Raw genomic sequence first — 21,253 nt, 5'->3', positions numbered from 1 at the left:
TTAGTCATTCACCTCAGGGATGAGCTTCTGGCTCTGATTTATAGAAGGGTAGTACATTACACACGGAGCAGTTCAGTGCACTACACAGCTTCATTTACTAGTAAAAAGTACACATAAGGTCTTGGGAGCCCTTCCCCGACCCATGGCAAGAATGCTGTACTGAGAACTTTTTCCCGGCCATAGTAAATACAGTACACAAAGCTCTGCAAGTAGCACAAAACACAGGATGTTACCTCCTACAGGCTGGTTATTCAAGTGCTAATTGTAGGAGCAGTTAATAATCATCAGGTGTCAGTGGTCCAGAGCCCTTCGTCTTTGATTCACAAGTGGAGAAAAGTAGAGAACTTCTCCAGAGGAGAACTTACTTAATTGCATAAGCTGGCATTTTTACCGAAGTCTCCCTTACCAACACCTGATAGAAAAATGCACAACTTAAAAATCTGGCATTTGAGAGGAACCAGCTGCCAGTTTAGCCTTCTTCACCAGACAGCAAATTCGGCTGCTTTAGATTGTATTGTCTTAACTCGTTTGTCCAGATCCTGGAACTAAAATGAGAAAGCCTTTGAAGCACATTTAAAATAAAGCAGTTTATAGTTTGCTTTCAGCCTTTCAGCATCATACACATAAATCATTTGTTGTGTGTAACAAAATACTTAAAATTATAGAAATAATTGCTTTGCAGGATCCAACTGAAATAGATTGAAATATTTTGCATGCTCATTTTCAGAGAGAGTGCTGGAACAAAGGCTATGGCTGAGATCAGTTTTGCTCTTCAGAAATCACCAGCTGACCCACTTTGTCCTGCTTGAATTCAAGAAAAGTATGAGCTTTGTTCTAAATTCTTTATTGTATTTACTTGCCCTTATTTTCGGCCTCATCTGCTGTCACGTGAAGAAATAAACACTTGTGTGGAAAAAAAATATAGAGAACAAATAAATAAATAAATTAGTGGCTCAAATGAAAGTGGATGGTAAATTTGACAGTATTTCAAAATATTTGGCCAGACCATATTTAAAGGCAGAGAATAGAGACTGTGGCTTGCTTTGCTAAGGCAGGTCTTGTTAAAGAGGAGGAAAGCAGCAACATACCAAGACGCTTTCATGGTCTAATTTCAGCTGTTCACAAGACTTGGAGGAGCTCATATCAACAGCGCAGCTCATGAGGCAGAGGAGTCAGCGGCTGTCCAAAAAGGCTAGGTGCAGACAGGGATCTCCTGCTTGCCCACAGTGTGGGGGCTGGCAGGGTTGCATGCTGCCGGGCCTCACAGGCCAAGCTGCCCTTGCTATTGTCCATGTCGCACGAACGGAACAGGCTTTGAACCAGGCAGCTGCCAGAGCATGCGATGTGCATAAAGCACGGTCGCTGGAGTACAGAAACACAGAGCGAGCAGGAGAGGCGACCTTAGCTACAGAAGAAAAACACCTCGTATTTTAATTAAGCAGACAGCACGATTAATTTCCCATACACTTTGCTAGCTATTATATGACTTGACACTGACTTAATTTGAACATATACCTTCTCAACTATCTCAGTAGAGAGTACAGCAAACAAAACACCTTACAATACCTTAAATGTTGAAGCTCAGGGGCTAAAGCTATTAAAACAAGGTCACTAGAGCTGGATCCTTTTCTAACGAAAAATAATTCCTCTTTTTAAATATTGTATATACAGCTGTACTTGGAGAGTTGCTATGGAAGATGTTCTTCCAGTGGGCGAACACCCACCTCCCTGACATCGTCCGCATCCCAGCGGATGCCAGCCAGGGCCCAGCTCCTTTTCTGCTGCAGCCAGCCCAGGGTCGTACCCACCCTCCGCCAGCCAGCCGCCCACCGGCTCCCACTGCTCCTGCGACGCACCTCGCCCTTGCAAGGCTCGGCACAAACGCTGCCAGCCGGGCCCGCCAGAGGCGGCACGCCCGTCGGCTGTGCTGGTACAGGGGAGTCTTGCTACCCACCAGCAGGACAGGCGGGGGCCCGGGAGTCCACGGGAGGCTCCTCCGCCTTTGTAGCCGTGAGTACCGTAGGAATTACAGCATGGGCAGGACTCGGTCGGCTCGCCCGAGCTCCCGAAGTGGTGGTTCTATCGGGGGCGGCCGCGGCCCTAGCAGCCCGGACGGACGGGCACCTGGAGCAGCAGGACCTGCCTGCTCTCCGGCGGGTGGCACTTGTTGGCGTGCCGCGCCAGCCCGGGCGCGCTGAAGAAGGTGGCGGGGCAGTGCTTGCAGGGGAAGCCCTGCCGCTCGCTGCCTGCCGCGCCTCCCTCGGGGGGCCCGGCCGGCGGCGGCAGGAGCAGCTCCTCCCGCACGGCATGCCACAGCCGATGCTTGTCCCTGATGTCCGCCGAAGGGAAGCGAGCACCGCAGAGATGACAAGCGAAGGCGAGGTGCCCGCGCTCCGGCGGGCCGTAGGCGGCAGGCCGAGCCGGCCCGTGGGTGCCCAGGTGCTTGCGGAGGTAGGCCTGCCGCCGGAACCGCTTCTGGCAGCAGGGGCAGGCAAACGCCTCCCCGCCGGGACTGGCAACTGGGGCGCCGCCGGGAACTGGACCGGAGGCGGGAGTTGCTGGGATGCTGCCGGCGCTGTCCGCGCTGTCCCGGTGCTGACGGGGCGGCGGGGGCGGCTGGGGTTGGGGCGCGACGGGGCCGCGTGGCCGCCGCTCGGGGCTGTTCTCTTTGCCCGGTGGAGCGGCGGCGGCGGTGACGTCGGTGCTGGGGCCGGGCCGCGGCTTGTGCCAGCGGCGGTGCGAGGCCAGGTTGGCGGGGCAGCTGAAGATCTTGTGACACTCAGGGCAGCGATACTCGACGCGCACGATGCGAGAGCAGCGGTGCTGCGCCAGCGCCAGCGGGTCCGCGTACTGCTCCTTGCACAGTTGGCAGATGAACTCGCCAAGCGGCGTGCGACCCGGCGGCGGCCCCGACCGGCCCTCGGGCCCCTCCTCCTTGATGCGCAGCCCCAGCACGGGCGAGGTGGTCACTTCGTCGGCAAAGCTCAGCTTCCGCGTGGCCTTGGCCTTCTTGGCAGTCGCCTTGGATCGCGACGACCGCTTCAGCGCGGGCGGCGGCGGCGGCGCAGGGCCTGGCAGCGGCGTGTGGGGCTGCAGTAGCAGCTTCTCGGCGGGCGGGAAGGAGGCGGCCAGGGGGAACGACTCAGCGGAGGCGGGGGAACTGAGGCACCGCTCGAAGAGAGCCGCTCTTGGCCCCGCGGCGCTGCAGGGCCCCGCCGCCCCCCAAGCGGCAGGCCCCTCTAGTGGGGCAAGACCGGGGCCGCCGCATCCGCCGCCGGGGGGCCACGTCGCGGGGCAAGCGGCGGCGGCGGCGGCACCCTCCTCCTCCTCACCCTCCTCCTCCTCCGCCCCCAGCCTGGCGACAGGGCTGTCCCCGGCGGAGGGCGGCGAGGGTGGCGGCGGGGCGCGTGGCAGGTCTCGCTCTGGGTCCCGCGGGCGCGCCCGGTATGAGCCGCCCAGGCGCCGGCTGCGCTTGACGAGGAAACCGCGCGGCATGACGGCCGGTGGGAGCGCAGCGGCACCGGCCCGCCCGGCCTTTATACCCCCGGCGCCCGCTCCGGCCCGGGCGTCATCCTCCCTCCGCCGGCGGCGGCCAATGAGAAGTTGGGGCCGGCGCTGGCGGCGGCGGGGGGCGGTGGCGGCCGGCCGAAGGGTCCCTGCTGCCGGGGCGGGAGAGCTGGAGCTGCGAGGACGGGCAGGGTGTCGACGGGAGCGCTGCCCGCGGCGCCCCAAGAGACTGAGTGAGGGTGGGACCGGGAGCACGTGTCCCAGACGAAAGACACCGCGGGCCGGGGAACAGCCGCATCCCCTAGACAGAGGGGCCAGGCGGGGTTCCGGCAGGAGCATCTCTCGCGTTTTCTGCCTGGAGCGGTCATCCCTCGCAGGGTCTGCACCGGGCCGTCCTGCGTGTCTTTCCTCTGAAGGGAGGCAGAGCTGGGAGCCCGCTCCGTCCTTCATCACTGCCATGTCAAGGGTTTTTCCGCAGGTAGCCAGAAAGATAATGCACTGAGGTGAGCTCCCAAGGCAAGAACAGAACTGCCACGGCCGCTCAGAATGCTAAACCACCGGTCTATGCAGTGGCTGTGGCTTCGTTCCGCTGGCAGCTTCACCCACGAGCAGCCTCCCGAGCCCCGGGAGGGCAAGACTGAGCTGTGGTGCAACAAGCTACGAAAGCACCAAAACCTACTCCCTACAGCGCCCCGACGTAAGCGCTGGCCTGCCCAGGGGTGCCGTGAGAGCTGCGAGAGCGGGCGCGTCCCGCTCACCGCCTTGTCGGAAATGTCCGTGTGTCGGTGGGGAACGAAGCGCACTCGCGGCGCGTTGCCAGCAGCCCGTCCGGCCCCGCCGCGCGTTACCCGCACTCCCTGTCTGCTCACTCGGTTAGCCGAGACCAGTTTTGGAGGCAGGACGGTGCGGTCCCGCCCGCAGACCTACTGCTGGCAGTATACACAAGATGGCGTGGCGTGAAAAATGAGTACGCTAAATCTTCTCTTCATCCTTTGCCCAGGCAGCGATCCCCTCGCCATGGTAGGATGGTCGGACTCAGAGTCTCGGGAGCATGCCCTAGCAGGAGACACTAGCACCGGGAGGAAGAGAGATCAGGGGACTTCACGGAAGTAGCAAGAAAGATTTGAAGCCTTCGCGCAAGAATAGGACTTGCCCCACCTGCTCCCAATGCTCAGCCACTTGTCTGTGTGAGTGCTCTGATTGTATTTGCTTAGCAAAGTCTTAATCGTGTTTTACATTACTCTCCTCTCCCATTTTCCTCCATTTTTATGGTCGCACTGAATTTTAGATTAGATTATAGACTCTGCAAGCTAGAGATCACTCTTCGTTAGTATAAACCAGTGTCACTGGGGCCGACAAACCACGCTGCAGCACAGTTAGGTCACTCCACTGACAGGCTGCATGATTTTTGCCCAATATTTGGGTTGGCCTTTGCAGCTGGGATATCCCCGCTACATTCATCACTGAACAACTGCATCTGTGGTCCAGAACCACTGTTTAATACTGTTCCTGCAAGCAATACCTAAATGCTTTGTCATGTTGCAAAAGCAGTCAGTAGTGGAAAAGTCCATCTGAACTTCTGCCCTAAGGGGTGAGGAACTCAACAATGCTTTTTCCTGCATAGGAGTAGCTGGAGATGATCTGCTAGCCTGAAGCAGGTACCCTGACTGCATTTACTGAGACTCCAAACGTTTTTCCAGTAAAAGTTGTAGGCTGGAACTGCACCAGGGAGTTTCCCTGGGCTTTCAGTAGCATGATACGAGATGGCCCCACAGGTCATGGACAGCCTAGGGGTCTGTCTTAGCGTCTTCCGTCCCAAAGTTGCAGAGGTGGGATCACTGCTCCACTGCCCCATCCACTGCTCTCACTGCTGCAGCTCTCAGCTCTCCCCGATGATTCGATGACAGTCTGTGTCTGCCTCATGCTCCACAACACGTTTGTGCTGCACAACCTTCCTGTAGCCTTCTCCATTTACGCAAAACTGCAGAATCCATCACTCCACTGTTGCCCTTACTGCAGTTGGTGCGAGCGCCCATGGATCTTTAACAAAAACATTGGCAAAACTGTCTTGGGTTTGAAACTGTTGCAACCACCTTGTGATTCATTTGTCTCAATAAACATAATATCCTCTAGGCTGCCCTTGCCCCAGTACTATCTCCCAGTGATCTGGGTCATACCTGCAGGGTTGTTGGAGATTATCTCCCCTCCCTGCCCATGTTCACAAGTTAGTTCCACCCTGGTGACTGGCATTACACTTGAGTCTCACAGCTTCTGAGATTTCTGGGTTTGTTTTCTTGCTTTCGGCTTTTATTCCTTGCTCAAATTTTATAATTGGAAAATTCATATAACTTATGAGCATATTTAACAATTTTGTGCACACACACTCCCACATCTTGTGGAAATCTGCTGGATTTTTTCCCACGGACTGACTAGATTCCATTAGTTCCACTGTGTAGATAGTGCATCACTTAACCCATCTGCGTGTCACACAACAGGGGAACTTTATTTAAGGAAAGAGCCTTCCTAAGCAAGAAACTGAATGATGTCATTGCTCCAGAACAGGTTCCCTACAGTCTGATAAAATCAGGGTACACTTGATCAAACATATTGGCCACTTGTGTGTGAGAGTCATCCTCAGATGACCTTAGGTTATCCAAAAGGTTAATCCCACATTAAATAGGAAATCAGACTTCTAGTGGAAAAATGCAGTGGCTGGTGAGCAGAAAGGACATGGACACCACTGTGGGACTGGTAGGAGTGAGAACAAGAGGACACTGTTCCTCTTGTGCCTTCAGACCATTCCTTCCTTTCTGGTCAAAGTTGAATGGAAGTGTGTGTAGGGAATGGAAACAAGTGTGTTGTGGTGTTCCTCTGCCTCCCTTTTGGCAGAACCTTCCTGCTTTGTGTGAAGGAACTTCTGCCCTTGTACACAACTCTGCTGCTAAAATAAACCTGTGAGACCCATTCAAGCCTTGTCAAGATTCGGCAATCAAACTCACTGATTGCTGGATCAACCTCTTCAAAGTGAAGACAGCTTGTCATTCAGGCCCTTTTCTGTCCCAGTGCTCACGCACCACCCAGAGACCACGATCTCTGGTTGTGAGTTAGGAATCCCATTGCTTCCAGCCCCAGCTGTGTCTCCAGTACCCCAGTGGCTGACTTCTTGCCTGAAACCTGGGAGTCTGCATGCCTACTGGAGAAGAGGTGTAACATGGTCTCCAAATAAAATGTTGAGCAAGGAGGCAGCTGCATTTGATGTTTTGAACAGTCTTGGGGCATAAACAGTTAGAGGAATGCATGAGAGCAATGCTGACTGGAGGGAGAAGGTCTTGGGTGAGGTCTAGTTCTCAGAGAAAAGCCTAAAAACTCTTTTGAGGGTTGAGGGAACAGAAGGAAAAAGAGAAATGTTTTTGGCTACTTAATAAAAGAAAAAAAAATGACCACAACTTTAAATAAAAGAGTTAAAAATAAAATAGAAAATGACTATTAGAAAAGGATTAAAGAACATTTCTCTCCTTCATGTTTCCCTTCCCTGCCACAAAAAGAAATAAAAAAGGTTGTGGCTGAGTTTTTTATATTTCAGAATTTCAAATGAAAGTTGACTTTTAAATCTTCCCCTGACATCTGTTTTGTAATTAAAGGAGCAGTAAATAGGAGGGAGACAGAAGCCACCTCAGAAGCCTGCCCTCAATACATGACTCCCCAGCAGTATAGCTACATGAGGGATACCACCCCCAGGCCCCAGTGCTTACACAAACAAAATCCAGGCTGATTTTGGTGGCAGCAGAAGCTATTTTGTCTTTCCCCTAGAAGGAGGCTGCCAATTATCTTGCTGCAGTTGAGGATTTGATGCTGGTGCCAGACGTGGAAGGAAGTATCTGCGTTAGGAGGATATGGATCGTCTAATATTACTGACCTTGCTGATACCTTAATTGTGATTTGTTTTACCTGAGGACAATCTGCCTTGAGGGGGAAACAATGCTAACAGCTGCTGTTTTCTCATTGCTCAAACATTAACAGAGAGCTCTCCGTAAGAGAAGGCAGGAAACACTGTTCTGTGAAGGTACTCAGGCTAGGGGATTTTAAGACACTGTGAAAAGACTCAGCCTTCCTCTTCTGCAGAAATGAAGTGGCACTGCTGGTATTGCCACACTGCCATCACTGAGCTGATAGGATGACAGTGACACTGTGTCTGACATTCCTACTCCATAAGTAGGCAGCAGGCTAAAGGAGTGCGGATGCACGTTTGCTCTTCCTCACCTCCATCTGCATTAGCCCTTTATTGGGAATACCAACTCCTCTCTAGGGAGCAGCCTGACATTCCCAAACTTGTACAAGTCATTTAAAAGCCTTAACAAGACCATTATGACTTTTGTGATTTCATTACGGATTCCAGCTTATACCTCACAGGCTGAAGCCATTTGCCACGACAAATTTGCCTGTAATGCAGTAAGTTATTGATCTTGCCATGTCATAAATAGGAAGCTTTGGCTTCCTTTGGTATGAGCTACTCAACAATCTGTTTCCTGCAAACATCATTATATGTTGTTATCCACTGAAAAAGGCACTCCTGATCCAGATAGGTTGTGAGTTTTAGTTACATGAACAGCAATGGTGGCTTTCAGCAAGGTCAAGTCCCAGCTGCACTGCGTACAGATGTATATGCAAATAGGTGAACAGTTCTGCATGCTGAGAGAGCAACAACTGAAAAGAAGATGAGAGAGCAAGAGGATGCGAGGAATAAAGCTCCTGAAGGGTGCCTGTGCTGCATGCTGGCCTGGGAAGCTCTATGTCTATCCAGTAAGGCCCAGGCAGGACAGAGAAACCTGTGGTTTGATTGATTTCCCAAAACTGTTCAATACAGGAGGTTTTAGAGAGCAGAGAGCAAGACTAGGTGAATCAGCCACAAATGCTTTGTTACAGCCACACTTCATCCTGCTCTTGTGCTGGAACAGATCCCATCCTGCAGAGATGTGTTCCAGGGGGCTGAGACCTCAGGAAAATATTTACCTTTTTCTTAGTTTTCCCTTCCAAGAGATTTTTAATGCCCCTGTGCCAAGGCCCAAGGCTATCTTCCTTCATAAAATTCCTCTGGCTCAGATGAGCAACAGGCAAATCCCCAGGGCTGTTGCCTAAGACCTTTTTCACATCCTAACTCCCTGGTATGCTATCTACTTCTCACTCCTTTTTCTTCAGGTCCCAACGAGTTCCTAGTTCCTTCCTGTGCTGCAGGTAGCTCTCCCCAGAGGGATGTTATTGCAATTTTGCTTGCTTATGCAAAGGAACGTCAGTAGCTGCTGAGGAATACAGGGTACAGCTACGTCCTGGGCACTGAAAGGCAGATAGCAGTGTAGGAGCCATCACTGCCAACAGCAATTGCAAGGGGGCAGGTTGTGCAAGGGAAATAATGCTAAGGAAGAACAGTGGCAAGGAATGGGAGGAGGAGAACATACCAACATAGACATCTGGCTAGAAACAAGTGGGCAGAGCAGCGCCTGAAAGAAACAAGGAGGAAAAGTGCATTACAAGGAAATAAACCGTGTCTGAGGTGAATGCCTGTCTCACAAAAGCAACGAGGAGGGTGACAGTTCCCAAAAGGCTATGGTGGTTCACCTCATCACTGCTGTGAAGGCAATATAAGGGAGAAGGGCAAAGGAAGGGCAGCACTGAGCCAAGGATCTTTTCCAAAGTGCATCTCCAGCTTCTGAGCTTGGTCACCTTTCTCATCCCCAAATAAGGCCTGACAAATGCCCATCATGCAGAAAGGTTCACAAGGATGAGGCTGTATCACTGACACGTGACAAACATGTCAGGCTGGAAGCTCTATCGGTGAGTCAACACCTATGGGCAGCCCAAGGTGGGTCAGCACTCCGAAACACTATGCTGGCTGATGAGGTCAGAGAGGGAAAATGCAGCAATGCCTCAGGATGGTCAACAGCCAAAGATTCTCTTTGGATGCACTCTGCTCCCTGGGTGCTAGCACTAGGGAAGACAGTGGTGGCTGGAGGGTGTTTCCAGCAGAGCCTGAGGGGAAGAGCAGCACCAAGCTGCAGTCCTTTTACAGCCAAAAAAGTCAAGCATGAATCTCATTATTTTGAAAAGCTTTTTTTCCTGGTGAGCCCTGTTTACTCCAGAGTCAGACAAAACAGTGTCAGGCTCTAAGTAGTGCAAATAAGTGATCCCTAGTAGCCACCATACAGGATTTTCCAAACACCTCTGATTTGCTGCTTTTGTGACATTCGATTAGAGACTCTCCATCCTGACTGTTAATTACAGTGCTTGGAGGCAAGGTCCAAATTTCACCTCCCCTCCCAAGTTCCGCAGCTCTGTCCTCCTCCACCACCTCCTCCTCCTCCTCCAAATATGTTATGCTATAAATTGCTGGCACTGTTTCTGTTGATAGCCAACATAATCAAACATTTGTAAGCATGCTGTCTCTTCAATCTGTTCAGTTGTTGCACTTTACCTGATCTTTCATTAAAGCAATCAAAACACTTGCTGTGCCACGTCTAATGAATGTTGCATATATGATTAAGTACTTTCATTCATATTGCAAGTTTGATTTAATGTAATCTGCCTTTCAGACAGCCATTAGCCTAGCTCCTGTATGAATTCGATTAATTGGCTGAATTCTTCCAGATGTCCATTAAGTATTACAGGAATTTCTATGTAAAAACAGCAGGGACTATCTAGCAGAGAAGCAAACAATGATATGTTATATTGCTGCCATGACTTACAAAAAGCTGGATTCATTTTCATTAATAAAACATCTGTACTCCTGCACAGCTATGCATCAAGATGCATTTATTTTATATGTTTATTTCTCTTATGACTATAAACAGACAGTTAAACAGAAGCACAGTATGTTCAGATGGAAGATACACAAGCAGAACTGTATCAGAAATGAAAACAGCAATAAAGAACAGTGGAGTTTGGGTTTCAGCATTGGGCATTGGAGCGAACAAAGCAATGGCTTCTGTGGCTGTCTGGTATTTCTTTGCATAAAATCAGTTTTCTTTAGCATTATGAATCCACAACAGTTGGCTCTTGGGATGGAGAATTGGCTCTGCTCTAGCAGAGAGAGATGGACTAGATGATCTTCAGAGGTGCCTTCCAACCGCTTCTGTGATGCCATGTGAAACATTGTGCCTAGTTTATGACTTCAAGGCTCATCACACCTTTAAGTGGGAGCAAAAATGCAGTTTGCTGGCTTTCAACGGTAAGGGATAAAGACAAAAAAATTGCCATTACAATAAACAACTCTGATAAAGTTTTTCTTGATTCTCAAAAAGGGAGTTTTCTTCCTTTTTTTTTTTTCCCATGAAGTTGCATGTGTGAAAGGAATCACTTTTTCCTCAAAAGCAAAGTAACCTGAAGCCAGTTTGCATTTCAGTGCCTGCTGCACTCAGCCAGTGCAGGGGATAGTGTTTCAGGGAATGTGGAGGACACCTCCATACACAGATGTAGATCCCTTAACTTTCCACTGACCTTCCTAGATCTGAAAACAGCTTTCAAAGGACCATGTGAGATCTCGGGGCCTCCTTGCCCCTTTCAACTCCTTTCCCCTCCCCAGCACCTCAAATATCCTTCTCATCCCTGGGCAATGAGCATGAGGCCAAGAACCCCAGTGGGCAAGCCAGTAGAAGCCTGGGAGGAGTTTGATGCTGACTCTGTGTCCCTGAACTCAACACAGCTTCATCTTCCTGAACATGCTGCACATCTCAAAACCAGCAAGCTGTAGGGCTCTAGCTTGCACTACATCCACAGCACTGTGCTGTGCTGAGTCAGAGGCTGAGGAAGGGAGCTTTGCCACAGCAGTCTAGCAGTGTTGTTGCTCTTCTGCTGATACTCTTGGGACGGACAGCTCTGGCTCTCCTGGGCACTGCTCTTCCAGGGGAACTGCCAAATCAAGCTCTTCCTTCTCCCCAGATAGGTCTTTCCCTACTTGTGTCTAGCCTTAGAAGTGTGTCTGGATCTTGACCTGCCACTCCCACCCTGGGGAAAGTATTGTTACTTTCCACCACACCAGGATTTTATTGACCCCCTTGTCCAGATTAGGAGCTGGTACACACTAGTTCATCTTTCAAAGGCTGTTTAACAGCTGCTGAGCTTACAGGAGATATCTAGAAGAATATTGTTCAGCAAAACTGGGGCTGCACGACAAAAGGAAATCTGGGTTTGCTAAACCTCAACTCCTGTTTTCTTCCAGCATCTTGCAGAGTCACAGTCTGCTGGCTAACAGCTTGCTTGTTTATTTACACCTTCTCTTTCGGATTCACTCCTTTCTCTATTTCTCATTTTTATTGTGATGTTCTCCATTACCACCTATAGTAAGCATACCCATAAAATTCTAGTATCTTAATATAGTATTAATATAGTATTGTGTTATCATCTCTATTCTGCTGTGAAAAACACTTTAAGAAACATAGTTGTGCTGTGAGACCTTGCTCCAGCACACACATAACCTCATAAATCAAACCTACATCTTTACACTTACACATTGCAGTGGTCTCATACCAATGACAGGGGAAATCAAAACACAGACAGTTGATTGACTACTTTGATCTGTGTTGAAGAGGAATTCTCTTAGTAGAGAGAGCAGTGGGTGGAGGGGAGGAGGGGAGCAGATGTGGGATTGAAGAGTAAGCAGGAGGTAAGATGGGCTTTGCCGCAGCAGCCTCAGCAGCAGCAAGGGAAGAAACACTTCTCCCCTTTCCAGCACATCAAACAACTGATCCCCAGCACAACAAAAAGAGTTTCTGTATTTTAGCACAGGAGAAAATGGTGCGAATACCATGTATAGGTGAGCAATCTAAAAAGGAAATGCAGCGAGGCAAATCAAGCCTTTGCCGTTTTCCAGTGTCGTGCCTTTCTCAAGGCAAACGTGGAAAAGTCACATCTTCTTTTGAAGCCCAAGAGACTGAAAAATTAAATCAAGGGCCTTTGTTATTGATGCTTTTCTAATACAAATATTTTGAGATCTCTGCCTTTCATGTGTCTCTTACAAATAAGCAGAAATGTGTGATGAATCATTTTCGCTTTTAATTCCTTTAATAGATTCTTACCTCACTCGCTAGCGCCTAAACAGTTTTTGTTTCTGTAACAGCCTCTTCCTCGGTGGTAAATATTGCTCCCAGACAACATCTCTTTTTGGAGGTTCATTATGCTCATTCTGTGGCTGCGACTCATTATACTCGGTTACTTATTTAAAAGAACAAAATGACAGCAAACGCCTGCATTTATCATGTCTCCTTTTGCACATCTATAAAATACATTTCAGCCAGGAGGCCCAGCCACTCTCAGAGTTTGGACAACAAAACCAGCCAGCTGCCTTTCCTTCCTAGCCATCGCTCCCTGAGAAAGGAGCATTTAAAGGTGATAGTGGAGCCTAACCTCGCTCGCTAAATGAGACTGCACCGATGCTAATGGGAGATTTGGCAAAGGCAGGAAAATAATCTATGAACTATTTGAATTTCTTTTTTTTTTTTCAATGACAAAATAAATTAAAAAAAAAAAAAGAACTCTGGGAATAATTATGAAGAAAGAAGCAAGTGAAAACGCCACATTAACGCATTTGAGGCTGAGGGAGCTGGGGGTGTTTAGCCTGGAGAAGAGGAGGCTCAGGGGTGATCTTATTACTGTCTACAACTACCTGAAGGGACACTGTAGCCAGGTGGGGGGTGGCCTCTTCTCCCAGGCAACCAGCAATAGAACAAGGGGACACAGTCTCAAGTTGTGCCAGGGTAAGTATAGGCTGGATGTTAGGAGGAAGTTCTTCCCAGAGAGAGTGATTGGCATTGGAATGGGCTGCCCAGGGTGGAGGCACCGTCCCTGGAGGTGTTCAAGAAAAGACTGGATAAGGCATTTAGTGCCATGGTCTAGTTGACTGGATAGGGCTGGGTGCTAGGTTGGACTGGATGATCTTAGAGGTCTCTTCCAACCTGGTTGATTCTTTGATTCTATGATTAAAAACATATGGTGAAATGATACGTGTGGAACAAGCCCAAGAAATAATTTGGATGTGTAAGGACAGGGTTTGAATCTTCCTGAATCGCCCAAGTGTCACACATCTACCACTGGAGAACTTTTAAATGAAAAAAGCAAACACATTTGTTTCCAGAGGAAAAAGGTCTCCATCTCTTTAACATTTCCCCTGTCCAACACCTGTGGAGTGGCTTCTCTTCACGTTATTCTCATTCCCTAAACCGAATCCCAAGTCCCACAGTCTGCTCACACCACCCGACTACATCTGGCCCTCAGAAAAAGAGGTGCTAACTGGCCCTACAGTCATAGCAAAAGGTTATTGAGATACCCATCTAGATTATGACCAGCATAATTAGAAAAACGGAGAGCAGCTTGTCCTCAAGGAGCTGTAAAATACGTTTTTAACTAGGCCATTGATATAGTAGAGACAAGATGAAAAACAAGAGAGGAGGGCAAAGGTTCAGCTGTGTGGCCATTCTGGGAACTGATTGAAAAAGAAGAACAAAGCTATTATGAGCAGGTTGTTAAAGAGGGAAAAAAAAAATACCTAAACCGAATCTAAAAGATAGGAAATAGAAATATGACACAGGAGCTTACAAAGCAGAGGTCAAAAAGACATTGGTAATTAATGATGAAAAGATAAAGAACCGAGCACTTAATTTCAGAGAGATCGTCAGGGAAGGCATAATGGTGCTGTGAGCAGGGGGAAAAAAAAGATTTTTGCAGAAGTAAATGAAAATTAATAAGATCTCAATAGAGGAAAAAATGGATAATTGGATGGAAAAAAAAGAACCTAGAAGAACTGTAAATTGCTGTAGAAATTCACCTGGAACATAAATCAGTTATTTAGGATTGAGGGCGAAATACAGTTTTGAATGGATCAGCTTTTCAGAGGGACTTCTAGGTGCACACTGCCAATTTTGCTCTGATATTGTTCCACAGCCAGTTTTTGTGCGTGGAAAATACAGGTGAAAATGTCTACTGTGTTTGGAAGTTTAAATGCCAGTTTCTGCAGTGCAGACCGGTGGATTTTTTACTTCTATCTCACCAAGAGATGCATACTGGAAGGAAAGGCATAGGAAGCACAAATCCAGAGAAACAGCAGGTTGAAATAGCAGGTCCACCTCCATCAGCATGGAATCTTTTGTTTGGTTTTCATTTGGGTTTGGGGTTTTGGGTTTTTTTTTTTTTGGTGGGTCTGTGTGTTTTCTTTCTGAGCTTTGACTTCAGTTAAGCAAAGCCTGGAGAAGAGGAGGCTCAGGGGAGACCTTATTGCTGTCTACAACTACCTGAGGGGTGGTTGTGGCCAGGAGGAGGTTGCTCTCTTCTCTCAGGTGGCCAGCGCCAGAACGAGAGGACACAGCCTCAGGCTGCGCCAGGGGAGATTTAGGCTGGAGGTGAGGAGAAAGTTCTTCACTGAGAGAGTCATTGGACACTGGAATGGGCTGCCCGGGGAGGTGGTGGAGTCGCCGTCCCTGGGGCTGTTCAAGGCAAGGTTGGATGTGGCACTTGGTGCCATGGTCTAGCCTTGAGCTCTGTGGTAAAGGGTTGGACTTGATGATCTGTGAGGTCTCTTCCAACCTTGGTGATACTGTGATAAGGTAGAGTGTAAAACAGCAGCAGACAGTCTGAGGCTGTACAGCCTCAGTTATACTCCAGAGCTGCAGCAGGAAGAGTACATCTCAAAGAAGAAAAATCAAAAGAAGGAAAAGACAGTGTGAAGGTTTGGCTTTCCAACAGTTGGTGGTGTCAGGAACTCTCCCATCACCTCCACCAAAAAAAAAAAAAAAAAAAAAAAAAAAAGGAAGAGTGAATAATTTATATTACAGAATTGTTTCAGTTTCTTTCCCAGTTAAGCCTCTCCCACTTTTTTTTTCCCCAAGTACTGTGTGAGAAGGCTCCTTTACAAAACCCCATAGTTCTGGAGGTTTGTGTTTCAGGTGGCACCATTGTGTCATCTTAAGAAGGTCACCTTTTTCAGAACAATCAAGGGTAACCTCTCTTGGTTGAGTGCCCTGTTGCTGCCAGGCAGATCCTTGGCACACAAGATGGCAGAGCACTGTGCAGAAGCACAGAAGGCAGTGGAAAATTTTATCTGCTCTGTGGAAGATGCCACACCAAGGTTCTGATGCATTATGTAGTAATGCACAAGCCCTTCCACCAGATAGTGACTGATCCAGCCCTATCAGAAGGATTAATAACCACATCACCCTGGCACTGCAGTCAGTTCAGATACTGTAATTCCCAGGGGCTGGACCACAGCACTGAACTTTCACATGAAGAATTCATCTTAAAGCATTGTGGACTTCAAAATATATTGAGGCTCTTCTGGGAGAAGACTGGTGACTGATCCACCTGGTATGGCTTTGAGTCTCAGGCAGCAAAGGCAGGCACCCATGGTAGCTGCTCTGTGTAAAGGTGACCTGCATTAACAGAAAAGATACTGCTTTTGGGTAGCACATCTCTGTGTGGATCCAGGAAAACAAAGAGAGGCTGTGACATTCTTGTTTTCAACGAGACCTGGCAAAAGGAAGGCCCTGCCATCTCCAGAAACCAAGCAAAAGATATCTTAACAGCTGCAGGAATTGAATGAAAGCATAAAGCCCTTAAACACCACAAACAACTCCAGCTGTATCCCCCACTGGACACTGAGCCATACTCCCTGAGCACCCTGCGCTTGCAGGGGCTTAATCCCTTTCAACAACAGGATGAGCCAGGAACTATATCCTCTCAGGATTTACATAACACATGTCTCCTGAGGCTAAGAGCTGCTCAGTATGGCCTGACTTTACATTTTTACAGTCTTTTGATTTGTGTTCATGTCTCTCTCCCCAGTTGGAAAAAGCGAATTGCCAACGTTGCCCTCAGCCCATCAGCATGCTAGGTTATGAACTTCACAGCTGGCCGAGCTCAGTAGGAAGCACTTCTGCACCCCATGTCCTGAGTGTGACCCTTGCTCTGACACACACATCTCCTCATGGCCGCCTCCTTGTGACCCCACCAAGCACATGGATTCTGTGCCTGAGAGAGAACATGTGAGAGGGTGCTTCAGTTGGAGGCAGCTGTGTAGGGAAGGACAAGGCTAACTGTTACCTCTTATGAAAAGTGAGCAAGGTATACTGATGTGAGCCAGGGACATGACCTTACTGAGGTTTACCTCATCCTTCAGTGGGCTTTTTATTTGCAATTCTTCTGCTGTACCCTTACCATGAGGGTGATCACCACAGCAATCCACAGTCGTGCTCCATTGCTGCGGAGCTACAATTGTGTCAGTATGGATGCTGCATCCACTGGAATTAAGTTTGCCTTGAAACAAAATGAATTTAATTCATAGTTCCTTTGAAAGGGAGAAGGAAGCCTGACATCATCTTTTCTCACTTTAATTACTGTAAGTGTTTTCTTCATGCCAGCAGCCTCCCATGGATGCAACAATCAATTCTCCAGAGAAGAAGAGGTGAACAAGTAACACATCTGAACAGAAAAAAAGGTAAGAAAAGAGGTATGAAATAGAGGAAAAAACCCTACAATGAAAATTAACCCAACCTTTCGTTGTCAGTTGATATCCTTGCTTCTTCCTTTTCCCATCAACTAGGTTTCCTCCTTCTCCTCTTACAAGCCCAATAGCTGCTTCATCTGCAAGCTGGCAGATTCACAAAGCTCCCTTGGCTCTTCTTCAGCTGCACAGGGCACTTGTCTCTAGATGCAAAGGCTTGCTTTGTTTTGCCAGGGACACATTCCAGCATTACTAACTGTGGGGCTTTCAACACCAGTTTTAAACTGGTGACATTTTAACAAATCTATGGCAGCAGCACTGGAAAGTACACACACATGCAGGTCATCTCCTAACTCTCTACTTGGGAGAGCAGAGCTGTAACAAGAAAATGAGGAATAAACTTGGAAATGCAGCAGCAAACAGATTGGACATTATTAAAGTGTGTAAATATCTGAGGGATGAGTGTCAAGCGGATGGGGCCAATCTCTTACTGGTGATCAGCAATAAGGCAAGGAATATTGATGGTTTCACTTCAACATAAGGAAAAAGTTCTTTACAATGGGGATGATGGAGCACTGGAACAGGCTGCCCAGTGAGGTTTTGGAGTCTCCTTCTCTGGAGGCGGACTGTCTACAAGGTCATGTAATGACAGGGCAAGGAGACCCTGTCCCTGGACGTGTTTAAGCCTAGGCTGGATGGGGCTCTGGCCAGGGGCCCATGGCAGGGAGGCTGGAACTAGATGATCCTTGTGGTCCCTTCCAACCCTGACTGATTCTATGATTCTAAACTGGAAGAGGGGAGATTTAAATTAGATGTTAGGAAAAAGTTCTGTACAGTGAGGGTGGTGAAACACTGGAACAGGTTGCCCAGGGAGGTTGTGGATACTCCCTCCCTCCTTGGAGGTCTTCAAAGCCAGGTGAGATGAAGCCTGAGCAATCTGTTCTGGTGGGAGGTGTCCCAGCCTATGGTGGGGGGTTGGAAGTAGATAGTCTTTGAGGTTCCTTCCCACCTAAACCATTCTGTTCTGTGATTCTATGGATGCATTCCTATGTGGCCTACCCTAGGTGATCCTGCTTTGGCAGGGGGCTTGGATTTGATCTCTGGAGGTCCCTTCCAACCTCTACTATTCTGTGATTCTGTCCCCAAAATGTGATTACTTTGCCTCGCCCATTTGTTTTCACAATGCACGTTATAATCCTTTTCCTAACATCACAGCATGCAAGAACCAATTGAACTAGCAGAGAAAGAGCCTGGGTACACCCTTAGCAGCTAGACCTGGACACTCCCTGATTTTATGCAACTGTGGTAAATGGGATAGAGTCAAAATCATCATTGTTGTAATCTTACAGGAAACCATAAAAAGTCTTCATCTCAGCTGAGCTACAGTCTGTGCTTTGGGATGGTTTATATTCTCCATCCCTTGTCTACTTACAAGTTTCATCATAGAGTCCTGAAAACACCTTAAGTACTGAAACCATGCACAAGCCAAGCACCTGCTGCTGGACAGTACTTCAGAATGCTGGCAAATACCTGGCAAAGTCAAAGGGCCCAAGTATCCTGAAGTCCTTCTTCTGACCACAGAGTGGGTATAGGCTCAATTAGTGGAAGAATAAGTACCTTCCAAACCTTTCATTCTCACTGTTGGAAGTCAGTGGCCCCAAGGGGGCTTTTACCTCAGCAGCTCAAATACCTGTCAAGTTCTTCACTCAAGGATTTTGGTGCACTTAGAAATGAGGGCAAGTCCTCTGTGGATATTTTTGTAGAGGAAAACAGGGCAAAGAATTGGCTTGCTCAAGATAACCAGACACAGATGCAGAAAAGACTAAAGGTTTATTCAGCACCATAACTGCACAGCACCCTTGGTGACACAGGCTGCAGCCTGTGCATGGTGCCTAAGGAGGTATTGTTTGGTCTCTGCCTCATCTCTCTGCCTCTTCATAACAACAAGCCACCCATGAAGTAGAGAGGGAGATAAAAAGAGGGGGGAAATGGATCCGTGTTTATAGCTTCAGGAAGGTTGAAGGTGCATGTAGATCACTCAAAAATACCATGGCTAAAACCTGCTTAGAGTATATACACACTGAGGCACGCCCAGAAGGACAGACATATGCAAAGCTTAGGGCAGAAATGCAGCCAGTAAATGAAAACAAAGACGAACATATGATGGGGCTGATTATAATTTCAAAACACCATCATGGGCAAAGAAAACCAAGAGAAGATGCATATTATTTGTCCACATCAACCTCTCTTCAAAAAAAGAAAAATAGTAGCTGCTGTCTGCCAGTCAAGTATCTTCCAGATTTATATTTCCTTGGAGCAGGAGGATCAATAAAACAAATCAACAAAAGAAAACACAAACAAGCACGACTAGAAATTAGCAACTCAGTTTTATGTCCCATGATACTTTACATTAGCCTTAAAGCCAAAAAATGCTGATAAAAGAAGAGCTGCTGGGAAGAATTTTGTGACAGGAGACTTCCTGCTAACAGTCCCTAACACACCACGTTATAGAAAAGAAAGAGAGGGGGGGAAAAAAGACTGCTATAAGCAGTTTAATCCTTAACATGGGAATGCATTTCTGCTCTTTTTCCCCTCCCTAGATTCATTTTATGTTCCCATCAGAAGGTTAATTGTGTTAACAGGAGTTGCGGCCACAGGGGAAAGATGTGATTGAATGCTGAGTGCAGTTTCAGCTGATAACCTCCGAGTGAGTGAAAGGGCACCAACAGGGGCTGATCGCCTCTAAAGGGGTTGTCAGTCATTCAGGAAAAAATGCAGCTGAGGGAGAAGCAACCTCATCTCCCAGGACACGAAGAAGAGAAGCTATCAAAATAATCTTGAAGCTGCACTCATCCTGGGCTCCATGTGTGTGCCTGTGGCTGTGACAGCAGAGTTAAATTGGATGACTGGCTTTTTTGTGTGCATGAGCGAGCAGACCTTGACTTGATGCACATTCTTGAAGACCAATTAGGTTGCATGAAAATGTGTAATTAACAACAGCCCCCCCCCAAACAATTATATCTCTAAAAAGCCAGCGTGAGATCTTGACATCTTTTAGCTTGGCAGCACAACACATTTGCTGAATTGGGGGCATGATAGCATGCCAAGGTTTTTAGGTGAGACTAGCAGTGAAACCTTTCCCATATATTTAAACTTAATCAAAAATGCCTGTGGAGCACCTCCATGTAAAAACAAGGACTTGCCTTTCCACTGATCGTTTGGGCTCGTAGCTGAACTCATCCTGGAAAATGACATAGGATTTATGGTAAGTAACTTGGAGAAAAAAAGGTTGGAGTTTTTAAATACTGAATATTCTCACAAGCTGCAGCTGACAAGAGTGGGTATTTGTGGAAATGGCTGCACCTACAGAGACAGGACAAAAGACCAAGGTATATTTCAGAGCTACAATATGAGCAGTGAAGTATGCCTCTGATTTGTCTCAAAGGTGGCATGGCAAACTCCAGAAACAGAAAGTCTTCTCCTCCCTTGCACACCAGGTCTGCCTTAGAAATGTCTTGGGAGAGCTCCAGAAATGGTTTTAGATGTTGTTACCCTGCTGCACCACAGAAGGGATGCTAAACCTCCAAAAACTGGCAGATCCTTCCTGTTCAGGCTCTGGTTCTGCTGCCTTTACAATGAAGAACCTTTTGTCCTATGCAGAGCCAAAAATGCATATGCTTGTCTACTTATAGCATAAAATAACAATGTAGTCTTGCAAGAGAAAAACGAGTAGATGCAAAATTACATGTTTAGGCTTCTACTTTAAAATGCCCAGATATAAACCTGGCTGTATTTTCCCCCAAAGTTTCTACGTGCAAAAAAGTTCTGTAATATTAACACCAACAGCACAACCCGAACAAAACAACTAAAATGCTTATTGACTTGGTAGCAGGGAAAGCCAGTTTGAAATATTTGATCCTAACACCAGCTAAGCAAGTATCTGTAAAGTGTAAAGCCTGCACTTGTTGATTTCTGAGATGAAAATCAATAAAACTGTCCATAACCTATAACTCTTTGGTTTACCTCTCCATACAGATCAAAAGAGAGTAATTAGATTTCTGCCTGACTAGCAGGGGTAAAAAACTGTTTCATTTTGGATCAAAATCTTCCCAGTGGATTACACCTTCCATCCACTGCCTATCAACACTTAACAATTGCTTCTGTGTTTGACTTTGACAGAACTACCAGAATGTTACTATCTAATTTTCAGTCTAGATGATACAGGATTTTGAAGCTTCATTCTAGTGTTAGATTTCAGAAATTAATTCT

At 47.6% G+C, this 21,253-nt stretch overlaps 1 protein-coding gene across 1 annotated transcript; it reads right to left on the bottom strand.

Moving 5' to 3' along the window:
* Positions 1 to 3: 3 nt before the first annotated feature.
* Positions 4 to 3,495, bottom strand: INSM2 (INSM transcriptional repressor 2). Its single transcript, XM_064148933.1, has one exon. The coding sequence runs from the start codon at positions 3,493 to 3,495 to the stop codon at positions 2,101 to 2,103; it is 1,395 nt and encodes a 464-aa protein (XP_064005003.1). The 3' UTR covers positions 4 to 2,100.
* Positions 3,496 to 21,253: the final 17,758 nt, after the last annotated feature.

This window comes from Pogoniulus pusillus, chromosome 1, assembly GCF_015220805.1.
Source record: "Pogoniulus pusillus isolate bPogPus1 chromosome 1, bPogPus1.pri, whole genome shotgun sequence".
Lineage (NCBI taxonomy): Eukaryota > Metazoa > Chordata > Aves > Piciformes > Lybiidae > Pogoniulus > Pogoniulus pusillus.
Note: the sequence above shows the minus strand (reverse complement) of the source record. Positions and strands in the feature narration are given on the sequence as shown.

Bases quoted from the DNA above. Each gene is read 5' to 3' on its own strand.
- INSM2 (XM_064148933.1), bottom strand. From the start codon at position 3,495: ATGCCGCGCGGTTTCCTCGTCAAGCGCAGCCGGCGCCTGGGCGGCTCA.